This window comes from Dromaius novaehollandiae, chromosome 1 (genome assembly GCF_036370855.1).
Source record: "Dromaius novaehollandiae isolate bDroNov1 chromosome 1, bDroNov1.hap1, whole genome shotgun sequence".
Lineage (NCBI taxonomy): Eukaryota > Metazoa > Chordata > Aves > Casuariiformes > Dromaiidae > Dromaius > Dromaius novaehollandiae.
In genome coordinates, this window is record NC_088098.1 from 154,634,968 (window position 1) to 154,655,299 (window position 20,332).

At 51.4% G+C, this 20,332-nt stretch overlaps 2 protein-coding genes across 2 annotated transcripts; both read left to right on the forward strand.

Moving 5' to 3' along the window:
* The first annotated feature begins 1,175 nt into the window (after positions 1–1,175).
* Positions 1,176–5,621, forward strand: LOC135325952 (uncharacterized). The gene is made up of 10 exons (XM_064503888.1): positions 1,176–1,265; positions 2,052–2,123; positions 2,216–2,254; positions 2,456–2,527; positions 3,036–3,107; positions 3,559–3,630; positions 3,736–3,834; positions 4,354–4,431; positions 4,771–4,918; positions 5,112–5,621. The coding sequence occupies exons 4-10, from the start codon at positions 2,464–2,466 to the stop codon at positions 5,296–5,298; spliced, it is 720 nt and encodes a 239-aa protein (XP_064359958.1). The 5' UTR covers positions 1,176–1,265; positions 2,052–2,123; positions 2,216–2,254; positions 2,456–2,463; the 3' UTR covers positions 5,299–5,621.
* Positions 5,622–11,398: 5,777 nt separating this feature from the next.
* LOC135325960 (uncharacterized) lies at positions 11,399–15,846 on the forward strand. Its single transcript, XM_064503893.1, has 10 exons — positions 11,399–11,488; positions 12,275–12,346; positions 12,439–12,477; positions 12,679–12,750; positions 13,259–13,330; positions 13,782–13,853; positions 13,959–14,057; positions 14,577–14,654; positions 14,994–15,141; positions 15,335–15,846. The coding sequence occupies exons 4-10, from the start codon at positions 12,687–12,689 to the stop codon at positions 15,519–15,521; spliced, it is 720 nt and encodes a 239-aa protein (XP_064359963.1). The 5' UTR covers positions 11,399–11,488; positions 12,275–12,346; positions 12,439–12,477; positions 12,679–12,686; the 3' UTR covers positions 15,522–15,846.
* The last annotated feature ends 4,486 nt before the right edge of the window (positions 15,847–20,332 follow it).

The following is a 20,332-nucleotide window of genomic DNA, read 5'->3' on the forward strand; positions in this document are numbered from 1 at the left end:
CAGGGTCGTCTTGTAAGAGGAGCACTCGGGGCAAGGCCCAGGCCCAGGCCCAGGAGAGCTCTGCTTGCTTCGGGCGCTGCACAAGGCCCAAGGAGGCCTGAAATGTTGGTCCCAAAGCAAAGGGGACAGAGGGAGTGGTGCCAGCAAGGAAGTGGGAGGCGGAATCCCAGCTGGGCGGGGGAGGAGAGCTGGGGCACAGGCTTGGCACTGGAGCCCCCCCGCCTGTCAGCAGCTGCCCCTGGGCCAGCTCCAGAAGGGCAGAGCTGGCGCTGCCGCTGGGGCTGGGGCTGCGGCTGCAGCTGGGGCTGGGGCTGGAGCAGAGCGGCGGCAGCGGGGGCGGGAAGGAGAGCAGCGAGCGAGGCCGGATCCGGCAGGCGCTGGCGCGCAGCTGCCGAGCAGCGAGGCGAGCGCAGGGCCGCGAGCGTGTGGGCAGAGAGCCGGGCTGCCCCCGAGGGGCTCCTCGAGGGCGGCGGCAGCACCCCCGGCCGCCAGCATGCCCGGGCTGCCCGCACAGGGCGGCGCCGGCGCGCGGAGGGAGCGCGGGCCGCGGCGGGGGTGCGCGGCCCCCTGCGCCCCCGCGGAGGCGCGCGGAGGGCGCCCCTGAGCTCACAGAGGGGCCCCGCGAGGCGTTGTGCTGCGCGGTGTTGCGTTGTGCTGCGGTGCAGTACGGTGCTTTGCGCTGCGGTGCGGTGCGGTGCAGTGCGTTGTGCTGCGGTGCGGGGCGGTGTTTTGCGCTGCGTTGTGCCGCGCCGCGTTCCGCAGACGCCGCTCCGCGCGCGTTGCTCGAGGGCGCCGGCGGCGGGCGGCTGCTGGCGGCGGGCAGCATGGTGCGAGCGCGGGGGGCGTCCGGCCCCGGGTGCCGCCTGCTGCTGCTGCTCGGCCTCCTGGCGGCCCTGCGTGCCCGGGACAGCCGGGCTGCTCCGCGGGCAGCGCCGGGCCCAGGTAGGGCGGGCGGGCGGGCGGGCGGCGACGGAGGCAGCCTGGGGGCCGCGGGGCCGGCTGGCGAGCGGCCGGGGCGGCGGGAGGCGGCGGCCGGGGCCAGGAGCCGGGAGCCGGGAGCGGCTCGGCGAGGCTTGTGGGGCCGCGGGGAGGGGGGTGCGCTGGGGGGCGCCGGGGTCTGGGGGCGAGAGCTGTGCCTGGAGCAGCGCCTGGCGCTGGGTGACGGGAGCTGTTGTCCCCGCGGGCGGTTGCAGCGGTGCCCGGCGGCGATGGCGATGCTGGTGCTTGGTTGGATGCGGGACCGAAGGCTTGGGAAGATGCAGGAGGTGAGTCCTCGGGGGACCTGACCTTCCCTGGCAAGACCAGAAGCATGCCTTTCCTGGCGCCGCGTCGCCCTGGTGCTGGCCGGGGAGCTCCTGTGCCCACGCAGTGTGAATGATGCTTCGTGTCCCCCGGTGCTGAGGGTTGCCCCTTTGCAGAGTCCTGGCTTCCTTGGTGGAGGTTAGAGACCTCCCTGGAAGAAGGGGCCGAGGGGCCACGTGTTTGTCTTGGGGGTGCTTGGGGGCTGTCGTATAGCGGCTGGATGCAGGACTTGGAGAGGCGCCAGGTCCCAGCCAGCGAGTGCCGCTGGTCCTCCTGTAGCTGGGAGACTCTTCAACTGCATGTGTGGGATGAGCATTCCTTTTCAATTTCTTCTGCATGTGACATTTAACTGAACAAGTCCTTGGCCAACGATAAGGCACTGAAAAGAGCACGAGTGCAACTCAGAAAGGCTTCGGAGATCTGCGCTGGCTGCTTTGGCTCGCAAAGCGCTGTTGGCGAGTCCCCTGAGCCTGTGCTGCTTCCAGTGCCTGCTGCCAACTGGGCTGGCATGATCGGATTGAGTTTACAGCTTGTGTGAGCTCCGGGGCATCCTTTCCCCCAGCAGCTCCATGCCTGCTTAGATTTATGGCCATAGGGTGCCACTGCAGACACCCGCTAAGCGTTTGCAAGGTGCCCATGAGCTGAAGTATGGTGTTATTATATGTTGCCCGTCATTCACCACCCTTCATATCCAAAGTCGTCTGTGGAAATACATCATGAGAACTTCTCCCATCTGTGTTTGGTTACAGATGTGGCTGTAGTTGAGGATTATCGAGTTTCTCAACTGCATCCTGTTGTTGAGCCTCTGGGTCTTCCCACGGGTATGTAGTCAATTTTTACTTCCCTGAAAGAACAAGAACGTTCCTTGTGCTATTTTGTTCCCGTTAACTTGTACTTCATACTTCCTCTGCAGGTGGTCCAAGTGCTTTAGGGCCGCGGGGGGTCCTCAAGGGTAAGTTGTGAGCATTTCTTTCCTTTGAGAGCTGCCAGGTGCCAGGCAAAAGATCCTCTCTGCTCCTCCACAGCTTTGAGACTTGCGACCTACATATATGTCCCATCATGGCCCCCCTTCCATTCGCTACCATTGCTTTGTGAAGAAGCTGTAATGGGAAGAAGAATGTAATGGGAGCCATTCTCATGTGTTTGGTTACAGATGTGGCCATGGGTGATGAAGATTTTCCTTCTCCTCTGGACCCTGGATATGAGGCTCAGAGACTTCCTGGAGGTGAGCAGTCAGCAGATACTCAGTTGAAGAAATAAGCATTTCTTTTCTCCCTCTGTAGTGCACTCCTGAGGAGGCCAAGGTCTGCAGCACACATGCCCTGACCAAAGGGCAGCAGAACAACTAGGGGTAACGCTGGTTCAGTCCTAAACTGGCCAGTGGGCTCCTGTGCGTGAGCAATGTAAACAATCCTTGTTGTCCTCCGGTTCTGAAGGTTGCCTGTTGCTAGAGTTCTGGTTTCCTTGGTGTACATTAGACACCTCCCCAGAAAAAAGCACCAAGGTCCTCATGTGTTTAGGCTGGGGGTGCTTGGGGGCTGCTGGGTAGCGCCTTGACGGAGGATTTTGGAAAGGCGGCAGGGCTCAGCCAAGTGCTCCTGGCCCTCCTGCAGCTGGGAGACTCTCGAACTACATGTGTGTCCCCCATTCCCCTCCCATTCATGGCAAGTCACTTCTGTGGAAGTATGTTGCAGCACGTAATGAAAACTTGTCTTGTCTGTGTTTGCTTACAGGCATTCCTGCAGGCAGTGGCCTTCCAGCTTCCCAGCTGGATCCTGTTTCTGAGCCTCAGGAGCATGCCAGGAGTAAGTGGTGGAGATGTACTCCCTTCCTGGGAGGAACCTTTGGTTTCAGAGTTGTATTCGTGGGCCGTGTAGCTTCAGTCCTTGGCTGAGGCTCATGCCCGCAAAAGAGCAGAGTGGGCTTTGGGAGGGCTTCAGAGATCTGCGGTGGGTGCTTTGCCTGGCTTCTCCAGCCTTGTGCTTTTCCAGTGCCTACAGCAAAGCCAGCAGGCTTGTTGGGGTTGAGCTTAGAGCTCAGGTGAGCTCCAGGGCATCCTTTCCCAGCATGCTTGGATTTGTAGCCACGTGGTGCCTGTGCAGGCACCCAGTAAGTGTTTGCCAAAGACTCAGGAGCGGAAGGGCAAGACGAGTGCCTTGCTGTAATGAGAGGTTCCATGCTCATTCGCTACCATTCAAATCTGAAGCAGCATATGGAAATAGGTAACGAGAGCTCTGCTTGTCTCTTTGGGTACAGATGTGGCCGCAGGTGATGGCAATGCAGCTTCTCAGCTGGATGCCCATGTAGAGTCTGTGGGGAATCGTACAGGTGAGCTGTGACTATTTGCCTACTCTTTTGGGTTATTTGAAAGAAGGAGCATTTACCTGTGCCTATCTTGTTCATGTGCAATTTAACTTAATACTTTCTGTTTAGGTCCTCGGCAGAGGAAGTACGAGGCCCAGAGAGGAAAGTTGGCTGAGAAATATTCTAAACTCCTTCAGAAAATCTTGAAGGACTTGGAAAGAGCAGCTGGTGGGTAGATTTCACTCTGTGTTAAGGGTAATCATTGTAAACGTGAGGTTTTAGAAACAGCTATGGATAATCTGTGGCTTACGCAGGAGAAAGGGATCGATCAGAGCCTCGCTGCAGTGACGCACCATGTCACACCTTCCAGGCATTCGCAAGCCACAGAGCTTGTTGAGGGTGTCTTCTACAAGCTTGTTCTTCACTGCATTTGTTCATGTTAAGGTGCTAGAGTATGGGAAGTGTCCTAAAGCAAGGCAGGAGCGGCTTTCTGAAGATGACTTTTGTCTCTGGTGTGTGGAGATGCTTGCAATTAGTCTCTGGGGAATCCCAGAGGTGAGGCATGACTATTGGTTTACTGTGAGAGCCGCGGTGTCCCTAGCCAAAGGTCTGGCAGGCCCCTCGGCCGCTGTGCGAATCTAGACCTACCCAGGGCATGGCAACATCCCTTTCAGTGCACTAGAGTTCCTTTACAAACGTGTATTGCCTCACGTATTTTACCCTTTTCTCCTCCGTGTTTAATTACAGATGTCCCTCAAGTCACTGAAGCTTCTGCAGCTTCTCAGGGGCTGGAGCCTCTGCTTGAGTCTCAGGGAGATCTCAGGGGTAAGTAGTCTCTCTTCCTTTCCTTTTGATTCTTCTATTAGTATTTTCTCTTTTTTCCTGTTTTATTGCCCTCCTGGGGAATCCAAGGTGCCCAGCACACATGCCGTCCCTGAAGCCCAGAGACACAGGTAGGAGTAGTGCTGGTTCAGGCTTTCACTGGCCAGTGGGCTCTTGCCCGTGAGAAGTGTCAATCAGCTTTCTTGTCCGCTGGTGCCAAGAGACCAGAATCAGTGATAGTAACACCACGGCATGTAAAATTGCCTGGGAATCCCAAACACACAGTGAGATTATCAGTCCTGCAGAATCCAGGGATGTATGGGATTGTCTCCTTTCCTCCAGGTCTTGGTGGTGACAAAGATGCAAAGGCCGCAGATCATAAAGCCCTACAGATGTACTATTTGGTCCTCCCTGCCGCAGTCTTGGGTTCCATGCTGTTTGTCATAGTGCTGAGCTGTATAGTTACTTCCCGGCTGAGGAAGAGAAAACAGTGAGTTGTTCTTTCCGACATTCTTTCTATTTTCTGTGTTTTAGCAACAAAGCATGTGTAGGGATAGTATGGTGGAGTGCCTGGTGAGCTGTTGAGAGGACTCTGTTGAGATGTCTGCTGTAAGCTTTCTTACGCGGACTCTTCCTTCCTAGCAGTGAGTGCTCTTTCCTGAAAGCCATTCTCGTTGTTGCAGAGAAGCGGTACCAGCTAACCCTGCCGCTGCCTCCAACAGAGAGGAGTCAAGCACAGAGGAAGGCAGAGCAAAGGCAGGGAGCAAAAGAGAAAAGGATGAGCTTGCCCTGGAAAATGAAAATTTCAACAACAGCTCCAGGCGACTCCTGGTGCCTATCCCAAACAGAATAAAAAAATTGTTGGGCTAAAATGGCGTGAGTCCTTGGCTGTTTTGGTCCTTTGTGTCTGGGTGTAATGCACAGCACTTACAGCAGGGTTGGATGAGGGAGAGGAGCTGTCAGGGAGTTGCCCTCCCTCAAGGGCTGCCCTCGGTCCCATCATCAGTGTAGTTTCCCAGCTCAGGCTGTCATTAAGGTTTCATTCATCTGAATGGGGGAGTGTGGATGAGCCTTGGAGTGCAAGTGAAGTCACTGGGACTGCTCCACTGAATCCTGATGGATTTGCACAGGACCAGGAGAGCTCTCATTGCTTCGGGTGGTGCACAAGGCTCAAGGAGGCCTGAAATATTTGTCCTAAAGCAAAGGGGACAGAGGGATTGATACCATTGAGAATCAAGGAATCTAAATCATAGATTAACAGTTGAAAGAGAGAACACTTTCCTGATATTTGGTTAAAATCTGTGAAAGAAATCCCCTGCCAGGTGTCCACATTTCAGGCTGTGGCATGAAGTTTTGTATGCAAAGGGTCGATGTGCTATCTGATATAGTCTTGAGGCAGAGCTGTTGAGAAAAGTAATGGTAAGCACAAGGAATGAACATTGATAGAGGGAAGGTAAAAATGTACAAGGCAAATATACCTAAGCACTCCTTTTCTGCTGTGCTGTACCATACTGCTCAATATACAAAGGAATGTATATTCCAAGTACTCAGATTTCACAGGGATGCCACTGTTTGGATTATTTCTGTATATGTTCAACACACAGAAAACAATCTGTATTCAATGCTTCCCCCTACTCCATTCTGAACTTGTATTTAGGCTACCTGAGTGTTTTTATGATTCAAAGCAAGTACCCTGAAATGGAACAAAGTTCAGCATAAAATTTTTTTTTACAGAAGAAAGGACTGCAGATGCCAATAAAATGTGTTAGTGACTAAGTTCCCCTTTTTGGCGACTTATGTTTTCAAATCAAGAAAAATGCTTGAAGCTTAGTTTATTAACCATTCATAAAGTAGTATTTTTTAGATAAAAGCCTTTTTTGCTTAAGAATACGTAATGTGTATAAGAAGCAACTGAAAAGCTAACAAAGTCACAGCACTTCACATGGGCTCAGCCTTGCACCCAGACTGTCTCCATCATATGACTGGGATCTGCCAATGCTAAAAGGAGAAAGTATCTAAAAACTTGAAAGCTTCTGTTGTTACCTTTTTTTTTTTTTTAAATGAACTAATCCTTAAATCACACTGTGGTAATTTGTGAAACGTAAATTAGAAAAAGGAATCTACATAAGTAACGTGTCATTAGCTGTATTATCATGATATTCCTGGTGCATGGCTCTTTCACAAAAATGCTTGCCTTTAAAACAGTCACCTCTCTGCTTTGTTTCTTCTTTCCAGAGACAAGGGATGTTTCATTTGCGCACTGCTACAAAATTTCATAATCAGGGCCTAAGCAACAAATGGGAAACTTCCATTCTCAGTTATACTATTTCACCTTCATCATGATCTGTCATGAAACAGTCAGTCAAGAGAACAAAACATAAAATTCATCCCAACCCAGGAATCCATGGTCTGCAACATCCCACAAGAAAGCAGCAGTTAGGTCAATTACAGGGAAACATTTTGCCCAACGTGGCATTTGTAAAAGCACTGTGGAAGGATCAGGCACTACTGGGGGAGGGGTCACCACACGTTGACTGATTGCTCGCAAATCTTGTACAAACTGGTATTCTGGATCGCCATCAGAATCCTGCCTATGCTTTTTAAGTGGCACAATCGGAGTGTTGTATGGGGATTCACAGACTCTAAGGAGACCCAGTTTTACATAGTGATCAGTTTGCTTTCAGATACTCTTCTCAGCTTCTTTTGGGGTAGGGTATTGTTTAACCATAGGAGGGAATCCCCCCTTTGCTGTTATCGAGACTCAACTAGCTGATTTCAACAGTCCACCATCCATTCCTCAAGAGCTCCGTAACTTTCCAGGAACTCATTCTAAACCTATGGGAATTTGCAGATTAGTTGACTCTGGCTCTGGTGTCTCAGCCACAACGCATGAGCCCGTTAGTATTAATTTTATCCCTCCCGGCTGTAAGCAGATCTGAGTATCCAAGGCTTGCAGGACATCTCTCCCTAAAAGGCAAGAGGGTGAATCTGTGGAAATCATGAAATGTCCCCACACTCCTTTACCTCCAACAGTGAGCAATAAGGGCTTAGTTAACGCTCATTTGCCTTTTCCCATCACTCCTTGTACTATTATTTCATCTGACGATTTGCACCCTTTAGGCTCAAAACTCAAAAGGGAAAGGGTAGCTCCAGTATCCACTAGATAGGGCACTTCTAGACCTTCTATACTTGCCACTATCTGCCCCCGACATCCAAATCTATATCCCAGGAATTTACCCCAATTTCCACAGTATTCACTGTTCACTCCTGATGATCAAAGGCTCCCTGCGGCGGCCATCCTTCTGCCGGGTTACCCTCCTTAGTCACGAACGGACAATCCTTCTGACATACTTGGATCAACCCTTTTTTCCTTTGATTCTTACTACCATCAGTCTTACTCCAGTTTTGCAAAATTTCTGCCAAGGGTGACCCCTTCTCTAGGCCAAAATTATTTCCCACATTGAGTTCCTGAAAAGTGCATCCTATGGTGATCAGGTATGCCTTTTTTTTTCTTTCTTTCCTCTTTCCCCCGCAATACCAGCCTGCAGCTGCTGTGATCACACACTCTCTCTCTCTGGGAACCGCACTCACACCACCCGAGGCTTTGACTGCTAGGACTGCTGTCCCGTCGCAGCGGGCAGCTTTAGCAGCTGACGGGTGCCCCCTTCGGTTCCCAGGTTATACGCACTCACACACTCACAGGACTGTTCACACTCACACCAGTTACAGTGACTCCAGATTTCTGTTTCTAGAGTCTGGCGGTGCGCCTTACGCTGATCCGGCTGCGCACTCCCCGTTCCGGCCGGATTGAGACGGGACTCGAATCCACTCAAGGAAGCGGCAGTTAGGTCAATTACAGTGAAACATTCTGCCCAATGTGGTTCATCACGTTATCTGCGTTATCGGCCTAAGACCTCAGCAAATTCAGCTACTCATGCTAAGCAAGGTTTATGTAAGTTGTGTTAAGTGGTTTACTCTAGACACTTTCAGTTCAATATTCTTTAACTACAGCACAAAGGGGAGTGTTTCGCCTGCACCAGCGTTTGCCAAAGAGCAGAAATTCCTTAACATTGGTGACCAAGAAGCGTTTGCATTCCTTCTTCAGGTTACTGATAGGAAAAGAGCAAGCTTGACTTTACTGCCTGCCATTACTCCTTTAAAGCACTACAATCCCGAGTGTTCATACGGTTTGGGAACAGGCAATAAAGCTATCCTAGAAAGAGAACGCTACCTCGAGGGAGTTGACAAAGCCCTTCCAGCTGCTCCACCACAGCCCACGAATCCCAAACCTACTAGAAGACAGGAAAAATGGAGGAAGCTCCCTGCCCTTCCTTTCTCTTTCCTGCCCATCCCAAAGGTGCTGTTGCCCTGATCACCAGGGCCACCAACACTCACCCCTCTCTCAGAGAGACATCTACAGGCCAATACCTTCTTGCCAAGACTACAAGCCTTCAGTTGACTAAACCACGACTGTCCAAGCTCTTCAAAGGACACAGCACTGCACTAGCGTTTGACACCCCCATGCTCGGAGCCCAAACAACTAAGGAAGAAGTCAAAGACTTGCTTACACCACTCGAGGGAAAGGCAAGCAAAGAGCTGGGGTATTAGCCAATCCCATCAGGAACAGATGAGCAAGGGACGGAGAAGAGAAGCTCTCAAACCAGGATAGCAGTTCCTGCTGGGGGAATTCTCTGAAGAGGCACATGGGCGAAAACACCCACAATGCAGCCTCTAGTAGCTGCGCTCCTGTAACACCAAAGCTCTGCAAAACTCATGCAAGCAAAACTCATACAAGCAACAGTACATATGGACACTGGCATTTGCGCCTTACCTCTCTACTCCCACCAGCCAAAAAGGTCCTCACTCTAAACACCTACATACATCTTGCTAAACATTACCATGCCACAAAGAAGTGCATCCCTCCGGAGCTACAGTTGTCCGAAAAGCAGATTCATTGCCCGGTGTGCAATAAGCCAATAACTACACACTCGGGAGAGACATTCGCTTATCTAGTTCAGAGCTGCGCAAGCCTGGGTGCTCGGTGGTTTCCCACAAATGAAGCACACCCCTCCAACTTTTCAAGTAGCATTGATACAAACACAGTGCAAGGTTCGCCTTTTACACTAATTGGGTAGTAATTTACAGACAATTATAATATTCCTTACACACCATGTTACTACTACACATGCCCAGGGAAGGGGTCTTCACCCAGGCGCGGGGCTTTTTTACCTGTGGGCATGATTTTCGGTATTATATGGAGGACAGTTCAGTTAGGGATACATGCACCTCCAATTCTTTTGCCAAACTGGCAACACATAGCTAGAAACTACCTAGTTTAAACATTCTTGCCGAGCTTCCCAGGGTTGTCTCGTAACAGTTTCCCACAAATGGAGCACACCCCCCTGCCTTTTCAAGTAGCATTTATACAAACACATTGCAAGGTTTGCAACTTTCCCTTTTACACTGACTGGGTAGTAATTTACAGACAATTATAATACTGCTTACACACCATTTTACCACTACGCATGCTCCGGGGAGGGGTCTTTGCCCAGGCGCGGGGCTTTTTGACCTGTGGGTGTGATTTTTTGTGTTACATGGAGGACAGTTCAGTTAGGGACACATGCACCTCCAATTCTTTTGCCAAACTGGCAACACATAGCTAGAAATAAAACATTTTGATGTAATGTTTCTTTAGGGCTTTAGCAGCTCTAGGCTGTCCTGGGTTGAAGAATGCTTCTTCTCCGAAAACAGAGAGCGAGCTTCTCCTGATCTGCCTCCTTTCAACAGCAGGAACAGTCTTCCTGAGCTCCCAGGGTCGTCTTGTAAGAGGAGCACTCGGGGCAAGGCCCAGGCCCAGGCCCAGGAGAGCTCTGCTTGCTTCGGGCGCTGCACAAGGCCCAAGGAGGCCTGAAATGTTGGTCCCAAAGCAAAGGGGACAGAGGGAGTGGTGCCAGCAAGGAAGTGGGAGGCGGAATCCCAGCTGGGCGGGGGAGGAGAGCTGGGGCACAGGCTTGGCACTGGAGCCCCCCCGCCTGTCAGCAGCTGCCCCTGGGCCAGCTCCAGAAGGGCAGAGCTGGCGCTGCCGCTGGGGCTGGGGCTGCGGCTGGGGCTGGGGCTGGGGCTGGAGCAGAGCGGCGGCAGCGGGGGCGGGAAGGAGAGCAGCGAGCGAGGCCGGATCCGGCAGGCGCTGGCGCGCAGCTGCCGAGCAGCGAGGCGAGCGCAGGGCCGCGAGCGTGTGGGCAGAGAGCCGGGCTGCCCCCGAGGGGCTCCTCGAGGGCGGCGGCAGCACCCCCGGCCGCCAGCATGCCCGGGCTGCCCGCACAGGGCGGCGCCGGCGCGCGGAGGGAGCGCGGGCCGCGGCGGGGGTGCGCGGCCCCCTGCGCCCCCGCGGAGGCGCGCGGAGGGCGCCCCTGAGCTCACAGAGGGGCCGCGCGCTGCGCTGCGCTGCGCAGTGTTGCGTTGTGCTGCGTTGTGCTGCGGGGCAGTGCGGTGTTTTGCGCTGCGCTGCGTTGGGCTGCGGGGCGGTGCAGTGCGTTGTGCCGCGCCGCGTTCCGCAGACGCCGCTCCGCGCGCGTTGCTCGAGGGCGCCGGCGGCGGGCGGCTGCTGGCGGCGGGCAGCATGGTGCGAGCGCGGGGGGCGTCCGGCCCCGGGTGCCGCCTGCTGCTGCTGCTCGGCCTCCTGGCGGCCCTGCGTGCCCGGGACAGCCGGGCTGCTCCGCGGGCAGCGCCGGGCCCAGGTAGGGCGGGCGGGCGGGCGGGCGGCGACGGAGGCAGCCTGGGGGCCGCGGGGCCGGCTGGCGAGCGGCCGGGGCGGCGGGAGGCGGCGGCCGGGGCCAGGAGCCGGGAGCCGGGAGCGGCTCGGCGAGGCTTGTGGGGCCGCGGGGAGGGGGGTGCGCTGGGGGGCGCCGGGGTCTGGGGGCGAGAGCTGTGCCTGGAGCAGCGCCTGGCGCTGGGTGACGGGAGCTGTTGTCCCCGCGGGCGGTTGCAGCGGTGCCCGGCGGCGATGGCGATGCTGGTGCTTGGTTGGATGCGGGACCGAAGGCTTGGGAAGATGCAGGAGGTGAGTCCTCGGGGGACCTGACCTTCCCTGGCAAGACCAGAAGCATGCCTTTCCTGGCGCCGCGTCGCCCTGGTGCTGGCCGGGGAGCTCCTGTGCCCACGCAGTGTGAATGATGCTTCGTGTCCCCCGGTGCTGAGGGTTGCCCCTTTGCAGAGTCCTGGCTTCCTTGGTGGAGGTTAGAGACCTCCCTGGAAGAAGGGGCCGAGGGGCCACGTGTTTGTCTTGGGGGTGCTTGGGGGCTGTCGTATAGCGGCTGGATGCAGGACTTGGAGAGGCGCCAGGTCCCAGCCAGCGAGTGCCGCTGGTCCTCCTGTAGCTGGGAGACTCTTCAACTGCATGTGTGGGATGAGCATTCCTTTTCAATTTCTTCTGCATGTGACATTTAACTGAACAAGTCCTTGGCCAACGATAAGGCACTGAAAAGAGCACGAGTGCAACTCAGAAAGGCTTCGGAGATCTGCGCTGGCTGCTTTGGCTCGCAAAGCGCTGTTGGCGAGTCCCCTGAGCCTGTGCTGCTTCCAGTGCCTGCTGCCAACTGGGCTGGCATGATCGGATTGAGTTTACAGCTTGTGTGAGCTCCGGGGCATCCTTTCCCCCAGCAGCTCCATGCCTGCTTAGATTTATGGCCATAGGGTGCCACTGCAGACACCCGCTAAGCGTTTGCAAGGTGCCCATGAGCTGAAGTATGGTGTTATTATATGTTGCCCGTCATCCACCACCCTTCATATCCAAAGTCGTCTGTGGAAATACATCATGAGAACTTCTCCCATCTGTGTTTGGTTACAGATGTGGCTGTAGTTGAGGATTATCGAGTTTCTCAACTGCATCCTGTTGTTGAGCCTCTGGGTCTTCCCACGGGTATGTAGTCAATTTTTACTTCCCTGAAAGAACAAGAACGTTCCTTGTGCTATTTTGTTCCCGTTAACTTGTACTTCATACTTCCTCTGCAGGTGGTCCAAGTGCTTTAGGGCCGCGGGGGGTCCTCAAGGGTAAGTTGTGAGCATTTCTTTCCTTTGAGAGCTGCCAGGTGCCAGGCAAAAGATCCTCTCTGCTCCTCCACAGCTTTGAGACTTGCGACCTACATATATGTCCCATCATGGCCCCCCTTCCATTCGCTACCATTGCTTTGTGAAGAAGCTGTAATGGGAAGAAGAATGTAATGGGAGCCATTCTCATGTGTTTGGTTACAGATGTGGCCATGGGTGATGAAGATTTTCCTTCTCCTCTGGACCCTGGATATGAGGCTCAGAGACTTCCTGGAGGTGAGCAGTCAGCAGATACTCAGTTGAAGAAATAAGCATTTCTTTTCTCCCTCTGTAGTGCACTCCTGAGGAGGCCAAGGTCTGCAGCACACATGCCCTGACCAAAGGGCAGCAGAACAACTAGGGGTAACGCTGGTTCAGTCCTAAACTGGCCAGTGGGCTCCTGTGCGTGAGCAATGTAAACAATCCTTGTTGTCCTCCGGTTCTGAAGGTTGCCTGTTGCTAGAGTTCTGGTTTCCTTGGTGTACATTAGACACCTCCCCAGAAAAAAGCACCAAGGTCCTCATGTGTTTAGGCTGGGGGTGCTTGGGGGCTGCTGGGTAGCGCCTTGACGGAGGATTTTGGAAAGGCGGCAGGGCTCAGCCAAGTGCTCCTGGCCCTCCTGCAGCTGGGAGACTCTCGAACTACATGTGTGTCCCCCATTCCCCTCCCATTCATGGCAAGTCACTTCTGTGGAAGTATGTTGCAGCACGTAATGAAAACTTGTCTTGTCTGTGTTTGCTTACAGGCATTCCTGCAGGCAGTGGCCTTCCAGCTTCCCAGCTGGATCCTGTTTCTGAGCCTCAGGAGCATGCCAGGAGTAAGTGGTGGAGATGTACTCCCTTCCTGGGAGGAACCTTTGGTTTCAGAGTTGTATTCGTGGGCCGTGTAGCTTCAGTCCTTGGCTGAGGCTCATGCCCGCAAAAGAGCAGAGTGGGCTTTGGGAGGGCTTCAGAGATCTGCGGTGGGTGCTTTGCCTGGCTTCTCCAGCCTTGTGCTTTTCCAGTGCCTACAGCAAAGCCAGCAGGCTTGTTGGGGTTGAGCTTAGAGCTCAGGTGAGCTCCAGGGCATCCTTTCCCAGCATGCTTGGATTTGTAGCCACGTGGTGCCTGTGCAGGCACCCAGTAAGTGTTTGCCAAAGACTCAGGAGCGGAAGGGCAAGACGAGTGCCTTGCTGTAATGAGAGGTTCCATGCTCATTCGCTACCATTCAAATCTGAAGCAGCATATGGAAATAGGTAACGAGAGCTCTGCTTGTCTCTTTGGGTACAGATGTGGCCGCAGGTGATGGCAATGCAGCTTCTCAGCTGGATGCCCATGTAGAGTCTGTGGGGAATCGTACAGGTGAGCTGTGACTATTTGCCTACTCTTTTGGGTTATTTGAAAGAAGGAGCATTTACCTGTGCCTATCTTGTTCATGTGCAATTTAACTTAATACTTTCTGTTTAGGTCCTCGGCAGAGGAAGTACGAGGCCCAGAGAGGAAAGTTGGCTGAGAAATATTCTAAACTCCTTCAGAAAATCTTGAAGGACTTGGAAAGAGCAGCTGGTGGGTAGATTTCACTCTGTGTTAAGGGTAATCATTGTAAACGTGAGGTTTTAGAAACAGCTATGGATAATCTGTGGCTTACGCAGGAGAAAGGGATCGATCAGAGCCTCGCTGCAGTGACGCACCATGTCACACCTTCCAGGCATTCGCAAGCCACAGAGCTTGTTGAGGGTGTCTTCTACAAGCTTGTTCTTCACTGCATTTGTTCATGTTAAGGTGCTAGAGTATGGGAAGTGTCCTAAAGCAAGGCAGGAGCGGCTTTCTGAAGATGACTTTTGTCTCTGGTGTGTGGAGATGCTTGCAATTAGTCTCTGGGGAATCCCAGAGGTGAGGCATGACTATTGGTTTACTGTGAGAGCCGCGGTGTCCCTAGCCAAAGGTCTGGCAGGCCCCTCGGCCGCTGTGCGAATCTAGACCTACCCAGGGCATGGCAACATCCCTTTCAGTGCACTAGAGTTCCTTTACAAACGTGTATTGCCTCACGTATTTTACCCTTTTCTCCTCCGTGTTTAATTACAGATGTCCCTCAAGTCACTGAAGCTTCTGCAGCTTCTCAGGGGCTGGAGCCTCTGCTTGAGTCTCAGGGAGATCTCAGGGGTAAGTAGTCTCTCTTCCTTTCCTTTTGATTCTTCTATTAGTATTTTCTCTTTTTTCCTGTTTTATTGCCCTCCTGGGGAATCCAAGGTGCCCAGCACACATGCCGTCCCTGAAGCCCAGAGACACAGGTAGGAGTAGTGCTGGTTCAGGCTTTCACTGGCCAGTGGGCTCTTGCCCGTGAGAAGTGTCAATCAGCTTTCTTGTCCGCTGGTGCCAAGAGACCAGAATCAGTGATAGTAACACCACGGCATGTAAAATTGCCTGGGAATCCCAAACACACAGTGAGATTATCAGTCCTGCAGAATCCAGGGATGTATGGGATTGTCTCCTTTCCTCCAGGTCTTGGTGGTGACAAAGATGCAAAGGCCGCAGATCATAAAGCCCTACAGATGTACTATTTGGTCCTCCCTGCCGCAGTCTTGGGTTCCATGCTGTTTGTCATAGTGCTGAGCTGTATAGTTACTTCCCGGCTGAGGAAGAGAAAACAGTGAGTTGTTCTTTCCGACATTCTTTCTATTTTCTGTGTTTTAGCAACAAAGCATGTGTAGGGATAGTATGGTGGAGTGCCTGGTGAGCTGTTGAGAGGACTCTGTTGAGATGTCTGCTGTAAGCTTTCTTACGCGGACTCTTCCTTCCTAGCAGTGAGTGCTCTTTCCTGAAAGCCATTCTCGTTGTTGCAGAGAAGCGGTACCAGCTAACCCTGCCGCTGCCTCCAACAGAGAGGAGTCAAGCACAGAGGAAGGCAGAGCAAAGGCAGGGAGCAAAAGAGAAAAGGATGAGCTTGCCCTGGAAAATGAAAATTTCAACAACAGCTCCAGGCGACTCCTGGTGCCTATCCCAAACAGAATAAAAAAATTGTTGGGCTAAAATGGCGTGAGTCCTTGGCTGTTTTGGTCCTTTGTGTCTGGGTGTAATGCACAGCACTTACAGCAGGGTTGGATGAGGGAGAGGAGCTGTCAGGGAGTTGCCCTCCCTCAAGGGCTGCCCTCGGTCCCATCATCAGTGTAGTTTCCCAGCTCAGGCTGTCATTAAGGTTTCATTCATCTGAATGGGGGAGTGTGGATGAGCCTTGGAGTGCAAGTGAAGTCACTGGGACTGCTCCACTGAATCCTGATGGATTTGCACAGGACCAGGAGAGCTCTCATTGCTTCGGGTGGTGCACAAGGCTCAAGGAGGCCTGAAATATTTGTCCTAAAGCAAAGGGGACAGAGGGATTGATACCATTGAGAATCAAGGAATCTAAATCATAGATTAACAGTTGAAAGAGAGAACACTTTCCTGATATTTGGTTAAAATCTGTGAAAGAAATCCCCTGCCAGGTGTCCACATTTCAGGCTGTGGCATGAAGTTTTGTATGCAAAGGGTCGATGTGCTATCTGATATAGTCTTGAGGCAGAGCTGTTGAGAAAAGTAATGGTAAGCACAAGGAATGAACATTGATAGAGGGAAGGTAAAAATGTACAAGGCAAATATACCTAAGCACTCCTTTTCTGCTGTGCTGTACCATACTGCTCAATATACAAAGGAATGTATATTCCAAGTACTCAGATTTCACAGGGATGCCACTGTTTGGATTATTTCTGTATATGTTCAACACACAGAAAACAATCTGTATTCAATGCTTCCCCCTACTCCATTCTGAACTTGTATTTAGGCTACCTGAGTGTTTTTATGATTCAAAGCAAGTACCCTGAAATGGAACAAAGTTCAGCATAAAATTTTTTTTTACAGAAGAAAGGACTGCAGATGCCAATAAAATGTGTTAGTGACTAAGTTCCCCTTTTTGGCGACTTATGTTTTCAAATCAAGAAAAATGCTTGAAGCTTAGTTTATTAACCATTCATAAAGTAGTATTTTTTAGATAAAAGCCTTTTTTGCTTAAGAATACGTAATGTGTATAAGAAGCAACTGAAAAGCTAACAAAGTCACAGCACTTCACATGGGCTCAGCCTTGCACCCAGACTGTCTCCATCATATGACTGGGATCTGCCAATGCTAAAAGGAGAAAGTATCTAAAAACTTGAAAGCTTCTGTTGTTACCTTTTTTTTTTTTTTAAATGAACTAATCCTTAAATCACACTGTGGTAATTTGTGAAACGTAAATTAGAAAAAGGAATCTACATAAGTAACGTGTCATTAGCTGTATTATCATGATATTCCTGGTGCATGGCTCTTTCACAAAAATGCTTGCCTTTAAAACAGTCACCTCTCTGCTTTGTTTCTTCTTTCCAGAGACAAGGGATGTTTCATTTGCGCACTGCTACAAAATTTCATAATCAGGGCCTAAGCAACAAATGGGAAACTTCCATTCTCAGTTATACTATTTCACCTTCATCATGATCTGTCATGAAACAGTCAGTCAAGAGAACAAAACATAAAATTCATCCCAACCCAGGAATCCATGGTCTGCAACATCCCACAAGAAAGCAGCAGTTAGGTCAATTACAGGGAAACATTTTGCCCAACGTGGCATTTGTAAAAGCACTGTGGAAGGATCAGGCACTACTGGGGGAGGGGTCACCACACGTTGACTGATTGCTCGCAAATCTTGTACAAACTGGTATTCTGGATCGCCATCAGAATCCTGCCTATGCTTTTTAAGTGGCACAATCGGAGTGTTGTATGGGGATTCACAGACTCTAAGGAGACCCAGTTTTACATAGTGATCAGTTTGCTTTCAGATACTCTTCTCAGCTTCTTTTGGGGTAGGGTATTGTTTAACCATAGGAGGGAATCCCCCCTTTGCTGTTATCGAGACTCAACTAGCTGATTTCAACAGTCCACCATCCATTCCTCAAGAGCTCCGTAACTTTCCAGGAACTCATTCTAAACCTATGGGAATTTGCAGATTAGTTGACTCTGGCTCTGGTGTCTCAGCCACAACGCATGAGCCCGTTAGTATTAATTTTATCCCTCCCGGCTGTAAGCAGATCTGAGTATCCAAGGCTTGCAGGACATCTCTCCCTAAAAGGCAAGAGGGTGAATCTGTGGAAATCATGAAATGTCCCCACACTCCTTTACCTCCAACAGTGAGCAATAAGGGCTTAGTTAACGCTCATTTGCCTTTTCCCATCACTCCTTGTACTATTATTTCATCTGACGATTTGCACCCTTTAGGCTCAAAACTCAAAAGGGAAAGGGTAGCTCCAGTATCCACTAGATAGGGCACTTCTAGACCTTCTATACTTGCCACTATCTGCCCCCGACATCCAAATCTATATCCCAGGAATTTACCCCAATTTCCACAGTATTCACTGTTCACTCCTGATGATCAAAGGCTCCCTGCGGCGGCCATCCTTCTGCCGGGTTACCCTCCTTAGTCACGAACGGACAATCCTTCTGACATACTTGGATCAACCCTTTTTTCCTTTGATTCTTACTACCATCAGTCTTACTCCAGTTTTGCAAAATTTCTGCCAAGGGTGACCCCTTCTCTAGGCCAAAATTATTTCCCACATTGAGTTCCTGAAAAGTGCATCCTATGGTGATCAGGTATGCCTTTTTTTTTCTTTCTTTCCTCTTTCCCCCGCAATACCAGCCTGCAGCTGCTGTGATCACACACTCTCTCTCTCTGGGAACCGCACTCACACCACCCGAGGCTTTGACTGCTAGGACTGCTGTCCCGTCGCAGCGGGCAGCTTTAGCAGCTGACGGGTGCCCCCTTCGGTTCCCAGGTTATACGCACTCACACACTCACAGGACTGTTCACACTCACACCAGTTACAGTGACTCCAGATTTCTGTTTCTAGAGTCTGGCGGTGCGCCTTACGCTGATCCGGCTGCGCACTCCCCGTTCCGGCCGGATTGAGACGGGACTCGAATCCACTCAAGGAAGCGGCAGTTAGGTCAATTACAGTGAAACATTCTGCCCAATGTGGTTCATCACGTTATCTGCGTTATCGGCCTAAGACCTCAGCAAATTCAGCTACTCATGCTAAGCAAGGTTTATGTAAGTTGTGTTAAGTGGTTTACTCTAGACACTTTCAGTTCAATATTCTTTAACTACAGCACAAAGGGGAGTGTTTCGCCTGCACCAGCGTTTGCCAAAGAGCAGAAATTCCTTAACATTGGTGACCAAGAAGCGTTTGCATTCCTTCTTCAGGTTACTGATAGGAAAAGAGCAAGCTTGACTTTACTGCCTGCCATTACTCCTTTAAAGCACTACAATCCCGAGTGTTCATACGGTTTGGGAACAGGCAATAAAGCTATCCTAGAAAGAGAACGCTACCTCGAGGGAGTTGACAAAGCCCTTCCAGCTGCTCCACCACAGCCCACGAATCCCAAACCTACTAGAAGACAGGAAAAATGGAGGAAGCTCCCTGCCCTTCCTTTCTCTTTCCTGCCCATCCCAAAGGTGCTGTTGCCCTGATCACCAGGGCCACCAACACTCACCCCTCTCTCAGAGAGACATCTACAGGCCAATACCTTCTTGCCAAGACTACAAGCCTTCAGTTGACTAAACCACGACTGTCCAAGCTCTTCAAAGGACACAGCACTGCACTAGCGTTTGACACCCCCATGCTCGGAGCCCAAACAACTAAGGAAGAAGTCAAAGACTTGCTTACACCACTCGAGGGAAAGGCAAGCAAAGAGCTGGGGTATTAGCCAATCCCATCAGGAACAGATGAGCAAGGGACGGAGAAGAGAAGCTCTCAAACCAGGATAGCAGTTCCTGCTGGGGGAATTCTCTGAAGAGGCACATGGGCGAAAACACCCACAATGCAGCCTCTAGTAGCTGCGCTCCTGTAACACCAAAGCTCTGCAAAACTCATGCAAGCAAAACTCATACAAGCAACAGTACATATGGACACTGGCATTTGCGCCTTACCTCTCTACTCCCACCAGCCAAAAAGGTCCTCACTCTAAACACCTACATACATCTTGCTAAACATTACCATGCCACAAAGAAGTGCATCCCTCCGGAGCTACAGTTGTCCGAAAAGCAGATTCATTGCCCGGTGTGCAATAAGCCAATAACTACACACTCGGGAGAGACATTCGCTTATCTAGTTCAGAGCTGCGCAAGCCTGGGTGCTCGGTGGTTTCCCACAAATGAAGCACACCCCTCCAACTTTTCAAGTAGCATTGATACAAACACAGTGCAAGGTTCGCCTTTTACACTAATTGGGTAGTAATTTACAGACAATTATAATATTCCTTACACACCATGTTACTACTACACATGCCCAGGGAAGGGGTCTTCACCCAGGCGCGGGGCTTTTTTACCTGTGGGCATGATTTTCGGTATTATATGGAGGACAGTTCAGTTAGGGATACATGCACCTCCAATTCTTTTGCCAAACTGGCAACACATAGCTAGAAACTACCTAGTTTAAACATTCTTGCCGAGCTTCCCAGGGTTGTCTCGTAACAGTTTCCCACAAATGGAGCACACCCCCCTGCCTTTTCAAGTAGCATTTATACAAACACATTGCAAGGTTTGCAACTTTCCCTTTTACACTGACTGGGTAGTAATTTACAGACAATTATAATACTGCTTACACACCATTTTACCACTACGCATGCTCCGGGGAGGGGTCTTTGCCCAGGCGCGGGGCTTTTTGACCTGTGGGTGTGATTTTTTGTGTTACATGGAGGACAGTTCAGTTAGGGACACATGCACCTCCAATTCTTTTGCCAAACTGGCAACACATAGCTAGAAATAAAACATTTTGATG